General features: G+C 47.2%; 1 protein-coding gene across 5 annotated transcripts in view; it reads left to right on the plus strand.

Moving 5' to 3' along the window:
• Nucleotides 1–15,445, plus strand: part of LOC138755859 (oxysterol-binding protein-related protein 1-like) — a 239,806-nt gene that overhangs the window by 197,180 nt on the left and 27,181 nt on the right. For all 5 annotated transcript variants that reach the window (XM_069922591.1, XM_069922590.1, XM_069922592.1 and 2 more), the window contains 2 exons: nt 1,725–1,859; nt 10,343–10,440. In XM_069922591.1, the coding sequence (XP_069778692.1) occupies nt 1,725–1,859; nt 10,343–10,440 (233 nt within the window). The remainder of the gene's footprint in view (nt 1–1,724; nt 1,860–10,342; nt 10,441–15,445) is intronic.

A 15,445-nucleotide genomic window follows, 5' to 3' on the forward strand; every position in this document is an offset into this window, starting at 1 on the left:
ACTCCCTATCAATCCCTGTACCTCCAAATATTGTAAATAGCATCCCTCAGAACACTTTCCATCAACTTGTCCACTACAGACGTCAGACTTACAGGCCTATAGTTCCCAGGTTTACATTTGGGCCCCTTCTTAAACAGAGGAACCACATGAAATGATGTTGGAGAGAGTCCAGAGAAGATTTACCAGAATGATTCCTGGAATGCAGGGGCTAACATATGAGGAAGATTTAACGGCTCTTGGACCGGATTCATTGGAGAATAGAAGAATGAGAGGGGATCTCAGAGACATTTCGAATGCTGAAAGGATTGGACAGAGTCGATGTGAATAAGATGTTTCCCTTGGTGGGTGAATCCAGGACAAGAAGGCATGGTCTCAGAATGAGAAGGGGGCCCATTTAAAACGGAAATGAGGAGAGATTTCTCTAGCAAGAGGGTCGTGGATTTGTGGAATTTGTTGCCACATACAGTTCTGGAGGCCCGATCATTGGGGGAGTTTAAGGGGGAGATTGATAAGGATCTAATTAGTCAGGGGATCAAGGGATATGGGGAAAAGGCTGGAATTTGGAACTAGATGTGAGAACTGTTTAGCTTAGGGTGGGGTAGCAGAGCAGAATTGATGGGCTAAATGGCCTACTTCTGTTCCTTTATCTTGTGATAACATGGGGTTCTGTATTCTAATAACAAGGATGCAGGGAGTAGTGTTGAATGGTGCAGGGTACCAAGAAGAACGAAGCTTGGTGGATCTGCGGGCCTGGTTACGAAGGGCCCACAAGTGGCAAGTCGGATCCTGGTGGACATGTCCTCCTGTCCGTCACGAGGAACCGAAGGGAAACTACTGCCAGATACCGTCTTGTCTCAGCACCACCCGGATTGTAATGAGCTCTACACTTTCCCACAAGCGACTGGATACTAGAACGGGCAGTGGGGTGGTCAAACGGAGGCAACCTTGGGCCAGCACCCGGGGTCCCTGCCTCCCCCATAAGTGAGCTGGCGTGTCCTTCCTTCGACTGTGAGGTGCCCTGTGCTGAGGACTTTCACTGTGGTGGTTGCTTCACATACTGACCTCTTCTGACTTTGAAGAGACACCTTAAAGAGGCAAGGCATGGAGCAAATCCCTTCCTAGCACAGGGAGAGAGGTCAGCAGAAACCTAATGGGCTGAAGGGCCTGTTTCTGGGATGTATCCAGTGTGAGTTTCCATGATGGTTGGGAATCAGAATCAGGTTTATTGTCATGAAGGAATTTGTTGTTTTACGCAGCTGTATGGTGCAGAACAAGGTTTAAATAAACAAATACTTCGAAAGGAGAATTAGTGTCTGTTGGTTCATTGTCAGTTCAGGAACCTGATGGCGGAGGGGAAGAGGCTGTTTTTGAGAGTTCACCTTCAGGTTCCTGTACCTCCTTCCCGATGGTAACAGTGAGGACAGGGCCTGGCTTGGGTAGTGGGGGTCATCGAGGATAGAGGCTGCTTTCTTGAGACACTGCCTCTTGTAGACATTCGTAATGTGGTGAAGAGTGATGCCCAAGATGGGCTGGGTAAAGAGTATGGATGTGGTAGATGTGGAAGCTTAGCAGGGTTCTGATGGGCTTTTGTGAACAGTTACCCTGTGACCGATCCTTTGGACACTAAGGCAAAGTAGGTGAACACCTGGTTTGTTTGTAGCCCTGCATGACGTATTAAACCAATGGCAACAGCCATCTCTAGTCTCCTCCATTTCCCTTTGCAGGAGCTGTCCAAGATCGCCATGCCTGTTATATTTAACGAGCCTCTCAGCTTTCTCCAGAGACTCACAGAATACATGGAACACACGTACCTGATCCACGAGGCCATTGGTTCCCGAACTTCATTACAGAGAATGCAGGTACACCCATCATCTGAATGTACATCACCGGGTACCTTCAACCTAAAATCACCATCTCGCACAGTAGCCGCGGAGGGCGACGTCTCGATTTTTCGATTTACAATATCTAAAATACCTTCCTCTGTTTTCCAAAATGTCACTCGGTAGTTTCACCACAGGATCTGCCAAGCTGAACCTCTCTCCCAACCTTTCATGGAATTGTACAGCAGGGAAACATGCCGTTAAGGCCAACAGGTCTGTACTGACCCTTGACCACAGTTCTGTAGTAGCCCCATCCCCCTGCACATGGCCGTAGCCCTCGATGACCAAGTGGTTAATCACTCTGGATCTCTAGTCCCACCGTTCAGGTAGATTATTACTGGAAATCATCATCAGGTAAAGATCAAAGTTCAGATTTAGAGTACTTGCATGGCTTCACATACAACCCTGAGATTCTTTTTCCAGGGGGCCAGGTAGAATTTCTACTTATCAGTGGTGTAAACTATACTCAAGAAAAGATACGTGTACAAAAGAGAGAAATGTAAACACACTGACTGCATACAGAAAATAAATATTCAGTAATAAATAATGTGCAAAGAGAGAGTCCTTAAATGAGTCCCTGATTGAGTTTGTCGTTGAGTCTGTTGGTGGAGGGGTAGCAGCTATTCCTGAAACTGGTGATGTGAGTCTTGTGGCACCGACACCTCTTTCCTGATGGCAGCAGCAGTTGGCGTAGCGATTAGTGCCATGCTGTTACAGCGCCAGCGATCGGGACTGGGGTTCGAATCCCATGCTTTCTGTAAGGAGTTTGTATGTTCTCCCCTTGTCTGCGTGGGTTTCCCCCAGAGGCTCTGGTTTCCTCCCACCATTCAAAACATACCGGGGGTGTAGATTAATTGGGTGTAAATTGGGCAGCACGGATCCGTGGGCCGAAATGGCCTGTTACTGTGCTGTATGACTAAAACTTTTAAGTAAGGAGTGTGTGCTGGGTGGTGTGGATCCTTGATGATCGCTGCTGCTCTCTGACGGCACTGTAAATGTTCTCAATGGTGGGGAGGGTTTTGACTGTGGTGCCCTGGGCTGTGTACACTACCTTGTGCAGGGCTTTCTGCTCAGGGGTATTGATGTCCCCATACCAGACCGTGATGCACACTTTCCAACACACATCTGTAGAAATTTGCTTTCCAGTTCTTGGAGTTTGCCAATCCCCCTCTAAATCTCTTACCCCCTTACCTTAAGCAGTGTCCTTGAGTTTTATCAACCTCTCTTATCTTCTTTGCAGTGTACCCTAACTTTTCCCCACATGCACCTCAATCATGTCTCCTCTGAACCTGCCCACTCCAGGGAGAACGGAGCCAGTCTCTCCTCAGAACTGAACAGTTCCACCCCAGGCAACGTCCCGGTGAATCGCCTCCACTCCCTCACTCATCACAACTTTCCTGTAGCTTGGTGACCAGAACTGCACTAGGCCCTTCTGAGGTCTGTTAGTTGGTTTAAAGTTGGATCCTAACTCCCTTCTGTATTTGATGCCACCTGCAAGGCTCTGTGGATGTTCTCCAAGGTCCCTTTGTTCCCCAGTCCTCCCTCACACCATTTATGGTGTATGCCCTGGTCTCATTAGTACTGACTAAATGCATCACTTCACGTTTATCTGGATTAAACTCCATCTGCAATTATTCTGCCCATTTCACCAAGATGTCGATACTTATTATTTGTCCAAGTATTCATATTTATCAATTGAATATTTATGATCTATTTGAATATTTATGATTTATCTGTTGAACATTTATGATTGATCCCTAAAACATTTATTATTGATCCATTTAATGTAACATTTTTAATTTAGACATACAGCACAATGACAGGCCATTTTGGCCCACAAATCCGTGCTGCCCAATTTATACCCAATTAACCTACAGTTTTGAACGGTGGGAGGAAACTGGAGCCCCTGGGGAAAACCCACGTAGACACAGAGAACGTACAACCTCCTTACAGACAGCACGGGATATGAACCCCAGTCCTGACACTGTATCAGTGTTGCACTGACCACTACGCCCAACCGTCCCTCTAATGTTTATTATCTAGTTTAATATTTATTGCCTATTGAACATTTATTATCTATCTGTTGAATATGTATTATCTATTTGAATGTTTATTATATATATTTGAAGATTTATTTATCTATTGAACATTTATTATCTACCTGTTGAATATTTAACATATTTAAATATTTATTATCTAACTATATTTTTGCATGAATTGTTTATTTTCAATTCAGTTAAGTAGACTACTGTAGTTGGGCTATTTTAGATGCATATTTTTTTGACAACCTGCCTGTTCATTTGGCTGCAGCAAGTAGGAATTTCAGTGCATGTATGCATTGTACAATGTGTATGACAATAAACTCATCGGCATTATCGTCTCTCTGCAGTCCACCTCCGCAGCCCACCTCCACACTAACAATCTCCAACCTCAGTGTACCCTGCCAACTTTCAGATCACCCCTCCCACATCCAAGTCAGTTACTCAGACAACAAATGATCAGAGGCCCACTTGCACCAGTTGCAAATTCCCTCTCATTCGTCATTCTCCGACTCCTGTTGCCAACCCAATTTTGGGTCAAGTTTTCCAACTAGTCCTAGATCCCTTTTCATGCTGTCTTCCTCTTGGGATAGGGTCAAAGATTTAACTGAAGTCCAGTTGGACCACATCTACTCCCCTGCCTTCATCAGTCCTCTTCATTCCTTCTTAAGACAGTGGTTCTCAAAAAATCTTCATGAAAAAAATCAGGAAGGCAAAAAAAAGACAATGTGAAGGAAAATCCTAAGAGTTTCTACAGATATATTAAGAGCAAAAGGATAACAAGAGAGAAAATTGGTCCCTTTGAAGATCAGAGTGGCCTGCTTTGTATGGAGCCAAAAGAGATGGGAGATCTTAAATGATTTTATTTACCTCAGTGTTCCCTCAGTAAATGGGCACAGAGTCGTGGGAAGTAAGGAAAACAGGCAGTGAGATCATGGAACCTGTACAGATTAAAGAGAAGGAAATGAATGATGTCTTAAAGCAAATCAGGGTGGATAAATCCCCAAGGCCTGACAAGATATTTCCTTGCAGCTTGAGGGAGGTTCATATGGAGGTTGCAGGGGCTCTGACAGAACTATTTAAAATGTCCTTATCTATGGGTGTGGTGTTGGAGGATTGGAGGGTGGTTCACATTCTGTTGTTTAAAAAAAGCTCCAACAGTGACTCTGGAAATTAAAGGCTGGTGAGCTTGACATCAGTAGAAGATAAGTTATTGGAAGGTGTTCTAAGAGATCGGATGTACAGTTATTTGGATAGTCAACATGGCTTTGTGCACAGTAGGTCATGTTTAACCAGTCTTGTAGAGTTTTTCAAGGAGGTTACCTGGAAAGTTGACGAAGGAAAGGCTGTGGATGTTGTCTACATAGTCTTTAGTAAGGCCTTTGACAATGTCCCACACGGGAGGTTAGTCAGGAAGGTTCAGATGCTCGGTATTCATGGTAAAGTAATGAACTGGATTCGACAATGGCTGGACTGGGGAAGCCAGAGAGTAGTGGTGGATGATGCTTCTCAGACTGGAGGCCTGTGACTAGTGGGCCCTCAGGGATCGGTGCTGGGACCATTGTTGTTTGTCGTCTCTATCAATGATCTGGATAATAATGTGAAAAAGTGGATCAGGAAGATTGCAGGTGACATTAAGATTGGAGGCGTTGTGGACAGTGAGGAAAGTTTTCAAAGATTGCAGAGGGATCTGGACCAGCTGGAAAAATGGGCCTGAAAATGGCAGATGGAATTTAATGTAGACAAGTGGGAGGTGTTGCATTTTGGAAGGACAAACCAAGGTAAAACATACACAGTAAATGGTTGGGCACTGAGGAGTGTGGAGGAACAAAGGGATCTGGGGATACAATTACATAATTCCCTGCGAGTGGATAGGATTGTAAAGAGAGGTTTTGGCATCTTGGCCTTTGTAGCGGGGGCTACAACGAAAGAGACTCATAGCCACCACGTTGGATGCTCTCAGCGACTTTTTATTCCAAATCCTGCCCTTTAAGGGCAGCGAGAGCTCCACCCCCACGTGAGCAGTGTCATCATAACGGCTGCCTGAGGTGCGCGCTGGGCTGGAATCACGAGGCAAGGAGGACCCCCAATGGCGCCATCTTCTCATGGCTGCCCCGCCACGCGGCAGTACAAGCGGGGCCGGTTCGCCACGAGAATGTGCGCCGCCACACAACCCCCCCAGAACCGCCTTACGCATCCCGCCACTTGGGCGGACGGCCTCGGCGCTTGGGCTGAGCCATTTGAGCCAGTCGCAAGAGGTCTAAGTGTGCTGCCTTAAGGCGGTCTATTGTAAACAGTTCATTTTTGTCCCCAATGTCTAATGTAAAAGTCTTGCCGGACCACTGGAGGACTTTGTATGGGCCCTTGTAAGGACGCAGCAAAGGTGCAGTGTGGAATCCGAGCCGAACGAAAATTAATTCCGCCAAGTCCAGCTCTTTGGGAAGGCGGGCTGGTCAGGTGCCAAGATGTGTAGGAGGTGGGGTGGGGTGGGGGCAGTGAGGCGAGTTTGCTGTGGAGGTCCGCCAACAGGTTCGGGTGCTCAGTCGTAGAGTCAGATTCCGGGCCGAAGAACTCACCAGGCAACGAGAGTGGCACGCTGTATATCAATTCTGCAGATGATGCCTGTAGATCCTCCTTGGGTGGTGTTCTGATGCCGAGGAGGACCCAGGGTAGCTCATCTGCCCAGCCGGAACCTGTGAGGTGAGCCATGTGGGCTGACTTCAGGTAGCGGTGAAATCTCTCCACCAGGCCATTTGCTTGTGGGTGATAAGCCTTGGTGTGGTGGTGTTTAACCCCCAGTAGGTTCGCCAATTGAGTCCAGAGGGTGGAGGTGAACTGTGTGCCACTACTGGTGATGTGTGCTGGGACTCCGAACCTGGCGATCCAGTGAGCAATCAAGTTCCTGGCGCATGTCTCGGCGGAAGTCTCCTTGATGCGATTGGCTTCCAGCCATCTCATAGTCCGGTTGACCACCATAAACAGGTAGCGCACCTCCCTGAACACCAGCAGGTGGCCCACGATGTCAACATGTACGTGTTGGTACCTTTTGACTGCGGGTCGAACTGCTGAATTGGGGCCTGCATATGCCGATGGACCTTGGCCTGGCACTGAGTGCAGCTCCTCGCCATCTCAGCTACCTCCTTCTTGAGCCCGTGCCATACCGAGGGGTGTGCTAGATCATGGACCATGCTGAAGGCCCGCGATCTCCACTGCAGCGGGACCACCAGGCGTGGTGAACTGGTGGAGATGTCACAGAGTAGCGTGTCCGGGGTGCTCGGCAACCGAATGTCCTGGAGGCGGAGCCCCGAAATGGCAGTACAGAGGACCTGCGTCTCCACGTCTCCCCTCTGCGCCTGCGCCAGTTAGGTGTAGTTGAGGCTGGGGGGCAAAGGTGTTGATTGCCGGTCGGGAGAGCACGTCCGCCATGATATTGTCTCTACCTGGCCTGTGCCAGATGTCAGTGGTGAACTCCGACACATAGGAGAGATGACGTTACTGGCGGGCTGACCACGGATCCTTGGCCATTGCGAGGGCCTGCGTGAGAAGCTTGTGGTCAGTGAATGCAGTGATTGGCCTGCCCTCCAGGAAATACCGGAAGTGCCAAATGGCTAGGTACAGAGCCAGGAGCTCCCTGTCAAAGGCGCTGTACTTATGTTCTGGCAGTCAAATGTGCCTGCTAAAGACGGGCGCCACTGCCCGTCGACCCACTGCTCGATTACGCCCCCAACGGCCGTGGCTGAGGCGTCTACTGAGAGCGCAGTGTGTGCCTCTTTGCGTGGGTGAACCAGTAAGCTGGCGCTGGCCAGAGCGTCCTTCGTTGCCGCGAAAGCACCCTCTGCCTCTTCTGACCAAACCAGGACTTCGTCTTTAGAGGCGATCAATGCGAACAGTGGCCGCATGATGAGGGCGGCGCCGGAAATGAAACAATGATAAAAGTTCACCATCCCTACGAATTCTTACAGACCCTTGAGGGTGGTGGGTTGGGGGAACTGCCGCACGGCCGCGACTTTTTCTGGCGCTGAAACTGCAGCGTCTGCTTGCCGAATTGGCACTTGGCCACGTTGACCGTGAGGCTGAATTCCGCCAGGTGTGCAAACAGTGTGCGGAGATGGACCTTGTGCCCCTCGTGGTCACAACTAGTGATAAGGATGTGATCAAGGTATATAAACACAAAGTCCAGGTCCCTGCCCACTGTGTACATGAAGCGCTGAAAAGTCTGGGACGCGTTTTTAAGTACGAAGGGCATGTGCAAGAATTCGAACAGTCCGAATGGGGTGATGATCGCCATCTTACCAATGTCCTCGGGGTGGACTGAGATTTAATGATAGCCCAGAACCAGGTCGACTTTCAAGAAGACCTGGGCGCCGTGAAGGTTGGCTGTAAAGACCTGGATGTGAGGGATTGGATACCTGTCCGGCATAGTCGTGTCATTCAGACATTGATAATCCCCGCAGGATCATCAGCCTCTGGAAGATTTGGGGACCATGTGAAGAGGAGGTGCCCAGGGGCTGTCAGAGCAGCAATCAATACCCAACACCTGCAGGCGAGAGAACTCCTCCTTGGCTAACTACAGCTTCTCAGGCGGAAGTCGTCAGGCCTTGGCATGCAGTGGGGGGCTTTGCGTGGAGATATGGTGGTAGACCCCATGCTGGGGCAAGGCGGCGGTGAACTGTGGCTGCAGAATGGAGGAGAATTCATTGAGTAGGCTGGAATACTCGTCCCTGAGAGCAGCAATGGCGGCGATTTCAGGCTTGCAGGCGTCCGTGGCATCGAGGCGAACCGAGTGGAACGTGCTGGCATTAACCAGTCTTTTGCCCTTCATGTTGACTAGTAGGCCATGCACTCCGAGGAATTCAACCCCCAACAGCACAGTACCTACTGAAGCCAGCATGATCCTCCAGCGGAATCTATCTTTCCCGATCTGGATCTGTGCCCTACGGGTGCCAAAGGTTTTGATGGCAGAATCATTGGTTGCCCACAAGGTGGGACCACAAGTTCGGGTGCTGGTCTTGAGGGCGGTCAGGGGCAAGACGCTCAGTTCTGCTCCAGTGTCCACAAGGAAACGCCGGCTGGTGGACTTATTGGTCTCGTGCTGGAGGCTGTTCATCAGCCATCAACGGCGGCTGACTGAGTTGTTTCCCTGGTAGGTACAGGGCTGCCTGCACTTACAAGCTTATGCTCCCCAGCATTGATGATAGAAGCACTAGGTGGGGTGGTGCTCCTCTGACTTGAGCTTGGGTGGTGGGGGGGGGGGGGGGTGCTCTGACTGGCTGTCTCCTGGATGGGTGACCTGACTGAGGGCGGCTTCGTTCGCTTTCTTGGTTCACCAGAGGATGCCCGCTCAGGCCGCGACTCACTGTGGGTGATTGAAGTCTTTATCCACCAGCAGGAGCTGAATGTCTTCGGGCATCAGCTCCAAGAAGATCTGGCAGAACAAGAAATAGGGCTTGTGATCCTCCGCCATCGCCAGCATCTCGTCCATCAGGGCTGATGGTGTTCTGTCTCCCAACCCATCTCGATGCAGAAGTCTGGAGGCGCGCTGTTGTGGGGAGAGACCGAATGTGCCCAGAAGGAGATTTTTGAGGGCAGGGTATTTACCCTCAGCTGGTGGTTTGTGGATGAGATCATCCACCCTGGCTGCCATCTCCTTGTCGAGCACGCTCGGACGTGGTAAAACATCACGGCGTCTGCGAAAATGTTCTTGAGGCGAAACTGCGCCTCCGCCTGCCCAAACCACAGGTGCTGGGTCCAGAAGGGGGCAGTTTCACCGCAACAGTGTTGATCTCTGCGGGATCCATGTTGGGAGACCAGAAAAATGTCTGGGCTCATCGGGGTAACCAATGTAAGCACCACCTACAACGAAAGAGACTCACAGCCACCACGTTGGAGGCTCTCAACCACTGTTCAAATCCAGTACATGCTCCTTTAAGGCGCTGGGCTGGAATAACGAGGCAAGGAGGACCCCAACGGCGCCATCTTCTCATGGCTGCCCCACCACGCGGCGGTACAAGCGAGGCCGGTTTGCCACGAGAATGTGCACTACCACAACTTCATAAATTAAAGTATTGACTTGGGATGTTATATTAGACGTTGATGAGGCCATATTTGGAAAATTACAGGTGGTATCTGAATGGGACAAACGGGTTGAGGACCACTTTCTTAATAGAACAATACTGGCTTCTGTGAACCTACTCCACAAGAATCTAACCCCTCCCTCCCTCACGCCCATAACCCTCTATGTTTTTTACGTACGTGCGCCCTTTTTTGAATGTTCCCCTTGTTCCAGCCTCGACCACCACCCCCTATAATACATCAGCAGCTTTCCTGGGACAGAAGGCCATGTAGGCGGTGCCTTTGACCCGAGCCGTGGTACTTCCAGCCGGTTTGTGGGGGTAACTGTTTCTCTGTGCTTCCCTCGTTCAGTGTGTGGCAGCGTTTGCCGTCTCAGCCGTTGCCTCTCAGTGGGAGAGGACAGGAAAACCGTTTAACCCTCTGCTGGGCGAGACGTATGAACTTGTCAGGTGAGACACATCTGCTCCTTCACCCTCATGTCACAGCAGGTTAGAACAGACTGGTCCCGTGTGCAATTGTTCGAAGGTAGTAAAAACACCATGCTGGGGCAACTCAGCAGGTCAAACAGTGAACTTTATATGGGAAAGGTAAAGAATCAGAACCAATGTTTCAGGGTTGAGCCCTTCATCAAGGTATTGTTCTGAGACCAGAGGACCCCAAATCCCAGCAGCAATAGATATTCACCAAGACAAATGGTTACTTAAACAAAAGCTGCTTTTAATTATCTTTAAACATGAAAATAGAATCAAACTTTAACTTATCACTATTAACTTAACTAACCTAATTTAACCCCTTCTAATTCTAAGTGCACGAGTATGTAATGTGTGTGTAAATTCAGAAAAGTTCTTTGATTCACAGTCCAATCTCATTTCTCATTCCTCCAAGTTCACTGGTTGCAGGAAATTCTTTTACTGTGCACAGAATTTAACATTTATAAAGTTCACCAGCCTTTGGTACTTGAAAGGAAAATGGTTACTGCTCAGGAAGGTTCTTGTCAGTTTTCAGAGAGAGATTTGTTGTTCCTTTTACTTCCATCAGCCACTCCAGTGTCTTGCGGAAGAAACTTGCCCCTTCAGGGTTCTCCAGATGATAACCTCTTTCTTTCAGGTCATCACAGAGTTCCTTTTTGTTTATCTTATTCCAAGTGAAACATTAGGCAGCCAGTCCTCTCCTCTTGCCTGAACCACAAGGGCTTTGACCAGGCTGAACTAAGCTCTCATAACCTGTCTTCCAAATGGGGTTTTCCACAAGCTTGCCAGCTTGTCCTGTTCCAGTCCAAGCTGCTGTTACTGACTGTAACACTGTAGAAGTGATCTCTCTCTCTCTCTGAGAGAAAGCCTGTTTGACTCTCTCTGCTTGCAAAATCACATGACCCGCTTAGAACAGCAAGTTCCCCTCCAGACTACCTGTGGCTCTGACAAGATCTTTCATCTGTTGCCTTTTTGTAATCAACAATCCATTAGTGAAATCTCTTGAGCACTCTCCAAAGCTTTTGTAAAAGCTCTGGGCCCCCGACATGTCTAGCATAGGGCAGAGCTCCAGTATTTTAAATAAGATCTGTTTAAGTGTTTGCATATGACCTGCTCTAACAAACCTTTCCCAATTTATCTCGTAAAACATATCTATGTACTCTGTCACAGTATGAGCAAAATGTCGACAGGCAACCAAACCAAATGGAGGGGAGAGGGGCAGGGGGAGGAGTCAACTACCTCGACTGCACCTCTTCACACCCAGTCCCTTGCAAGGATTCTATTCCTTTCCCTCAATTTTTCCGTCTATGTCTTATCTGTTGCCAAAGTGAGATCACCCAAAATGTCTGCCTTCTTCCACAAACATGGCTTCCCCTCCACCACCATCAGCTCAGCCCTTGCATTCTTCGCTCATCTGCCCTGGCCCCCTCTGCCCCCAGTCACAACAAACACAGGATTCCCCTTTTCCTGCCACCCCTCCAGCCTCCGCGACCTATGCAATTTCCGCCACCCACCATGTGATCCCACCACCAGACACATCTTCCCCTCTCTCCCCCTCTCTGCCTTCTGTAGGGAACCACTCTCTCCGTGACTCCCTCATCCACTCATCCCTCCCCACCTATCGCCCTCCCCTCTGGGCACCTTCCCCTGCGGCCGCAGGAAGTGTCACGCTTGTGCCCATATCTTCTCCCTCACCAACATTTGGGGCCCCAAATGTCATTATAAATCCTCTCCTTCCCCCCCCCCCTCACCATTTTGTTCAGACGCCTGCCTATATTTTGCTCATCCCTTGATAAAGGGCTCCAGCCCAATTTGTTGGTTCTGTACCTGTATCTTTGTTCTATAAAGGACACTGTTTGTCCAGCTGAGTTTCTCCAGGATTGTGGTTTTACTCTAACTACCATGTCTGCAGATTTTTCTGTTTTACTCCTGTTCGAAGGGGAGTCCAGGTGGGGGTGATGTGAAAGTCTGCTGCATGCAGAGTGGCAAAGATGGAGTACGTTGGAAAGGCATTTATACTGATAGACGTACAGAGCCCAGAAACCAGCCCTCCAGCCTGACTCGTCCATGCCTCCTTCAGCATGTCTGTCTGCCTGCGATCAGTCTGAACCCCACTGAACCTCTCCCGTCCACCTGCGTGTGGTCCGCGCTCCATTGACCCTTTCCCATCTGCCTGTATTTGGTCTGTGCTCCACTGAACCTCTCCCGTCTGCCTGTGTTGGGTCTGCACTCCACTGAACCTCTCCTGCCTGCATTCCCGTGCAAATGGAGTGATCGTACTGCACACAAATCAGTATGTCTCGCAGCATCCATGGAAAGTAAAAAGGCTGTCGGCATTCTGGGCCTGCGCCCTTCTTCGGGAGTTCCGAACATCAGGGAGGCGTCTAAATAAGAAGGTGAGGGTAGGGGTGGAGGGAGGGAGGAGGAGCACAGGCTAACAGGTCGTTGGTGTAATTGTCCCCACTTCTACTGCTTCATCCAGCAGTTTGTTCCACACACTCACCACCCTCTGTGTGAAGAAGGTGCCCCTCAGGTCCCCTTTAAATCTTTTCCCTCACACTTTAGACCTGCACAGATAGACCCATACTTACAATGGCGTTCCGTGCCAGGACTCGCATCGTAAGTTGAAACAATAGTGCCCTCTGCCAGTTTTTTTTCAGCCTGCAAATGTGCACTTCCCGGACCTACCTGTTGCCTGCAAAGTACACTTTCCCCCTCTCTTCACAAACAGTTGCACCATCAGACTCAACAACAAACTTTGCACGTTATTAATTACTGAATATTTATTTTATTAATTGCAGTCAATTTGTTAACATTTTTTCTTTGTTTACATTTCTCTCTCATCTTGAATACCGTTTTTTGCACCACTGATAAGTAGAAATTCTGCCTGGCCTGCAGAAAAAAGAATCTCTGGGTGGCATGTGATATCAGAGAACATTACAGCACAGAAGCAAGCCCCTTTGGCCCTTCTACTCTGCCTAGTCCCACTGACCTGCACCCCGTCCATATCGCTCCATACCTCTCCCATCCACGTACCTGTCCAAATTCCTCTTAAATGTTAAAATTGAGCCCGCATTGACCACTTCATCTGGAAGCTCGTCCATACCCCCACCACTCTCTGTGTGAAGAAGTTCCCCTTCAGGTTCCCCCTAAACCTTTTCCCTTTCACCCTAAAACCATGTCCTCTAGTTTGTATCTCACCTACCCTCAGTGGAAAAAGCTGATCTACATGTACGTATTCTGACAATAAGCCTGATCTCCTTGCTTAGTTGCCCTTTCAGTTTAGATGTTAAGGGAAATGAGGGATCTGCCCTTAGAACGCCGGTGGTTCTAAGGAAGGCCCTCGGTGATGGAGCAGACGCCAGGAATCGCTGCTTCTGCCTCATTCAGGAACCTTCTGCCCCATCGCTCGCTTGGTGCTGTGCGATCTACCCATGTGAATATCTGGGAGAGGTCATTGCTGGAATCCAGTGCGCGCGCATGAGAAGTTAGGGCAGCAGGCCACTCGGCCCCTGGACCCTGTTTGCCCCTCAGTAGGATCATGGCTGATCCATGCTGACCTCTTCAGTGCCGGTTCCCCAGAACCCTATGTTCCCCATCTGATAATGAACTTCACCTTCAATATATCTAATGATCAACGTTCAGATTTATTGTCAGAGTACATACGTGACATCACATACAAGCCTGAGATTCTTTTTCTGCAGGACAGGCAGAATTTCTAATTAACTTTAAACTGTACTCAAAGAAAGAAATTTAAACAAAGTGACCATGCAGGGCAGAAAATAAATATTCAGTAATAAATAAAGTTCTTTTTTTTAAATGTTATTTAAGATTTTATAACATGAATAACATATAGGATTACATTAAAAAAAATCAAGAATAAAATAATAAAATTACAATACAGTATCAGTAATCTAAATAAACTATACCCTCCCCAATAATTATTACACATTAATAACCCAACTCAAATTAGTCCAACCCCCCTTTCCCCCCCAAAATAAAGAGTGAATTAATAAAGTTAATAATAGATGTGAGAAAAAAAACCCACTTACAAAAGAAAAAACAAAAACATAACCGATTAAAATACTAACAAAAAGAAAAGTAATTAATACTAAGATATCAGACTTAAAAAAACATATTTAAATCAAACTTAAATGCATATATTAACAAACGGAGTTAAGATGAAACATATATTTAACTCAAACTTAATATAAAAAATTAGTAAAGTTAGTAACATGATCTATCAAAAATTCTTAAACAATAATCAATTCTTAAAAAAAATTGTAGCATGAAAAAAAAGATGAAAAAAAAACTTTCTCTATAGAGATAAACCTTCACCAAATATCAACTAACTTCACATCTATCATCCTATTAGTCACATAAACCACCATCTTAAAACAAAATCCAAACCTCATTAAGCATTGTACAATTCGATTTTAGTACTCTTCCACCATTTTTCCCTTTTACTGTTGAATAGTTATCCAATAAAAGCTCCAATACCACATTTAAATATCCCCAATCATTACGTTAAAATTCAGATATCCTAATAATAAAAACACATCTACAACGAAATCTATATCTTCAACAAATGGAGCATAAACCACAAACAAAATTCAAGCCTCATTAAGAATTGTACAATTCAATTTATAACTTTCACCATTATTCCCTTCGTTCTATAACTAAAATAGCAAAATAATATACACCAGAATTACCACTCCTTCCCCTTAAAGTTAAAGAAAAAATATTTTAAAAAACTTATCCATCCCATTCACATTTAAATTTCAGATATTCCTTATCTACTGAATAAACTTTACAAAAAAAACCACATCAATTTTTAGTTTTTTAAACAATCAAATACTTTCTTATGCTTTTTTTAAATATTTAAACAAAAAAAAAAACCCCTTCACTCTTTAATCTAATAATACAAAAAAAAGGAAAAAAAAAATGGGTAGGAGGTTAAAAATACCCCCTCCCGTCTAAACCG

Source organism: Narcine bancroftii, chromosome 2 (genome assembly GCF_036971445.1).
Source record: "Narcine bancroftii isolate sNarBan1 chromosome 2, sNarBan1.hap1, whole genome shotgun sequence".
NCBI lineage: Eukaryota > Metazoa > Chordata > Chondrichthyes > Torpediniformes > Narcinidae > Narcine > Narcine bancroftii.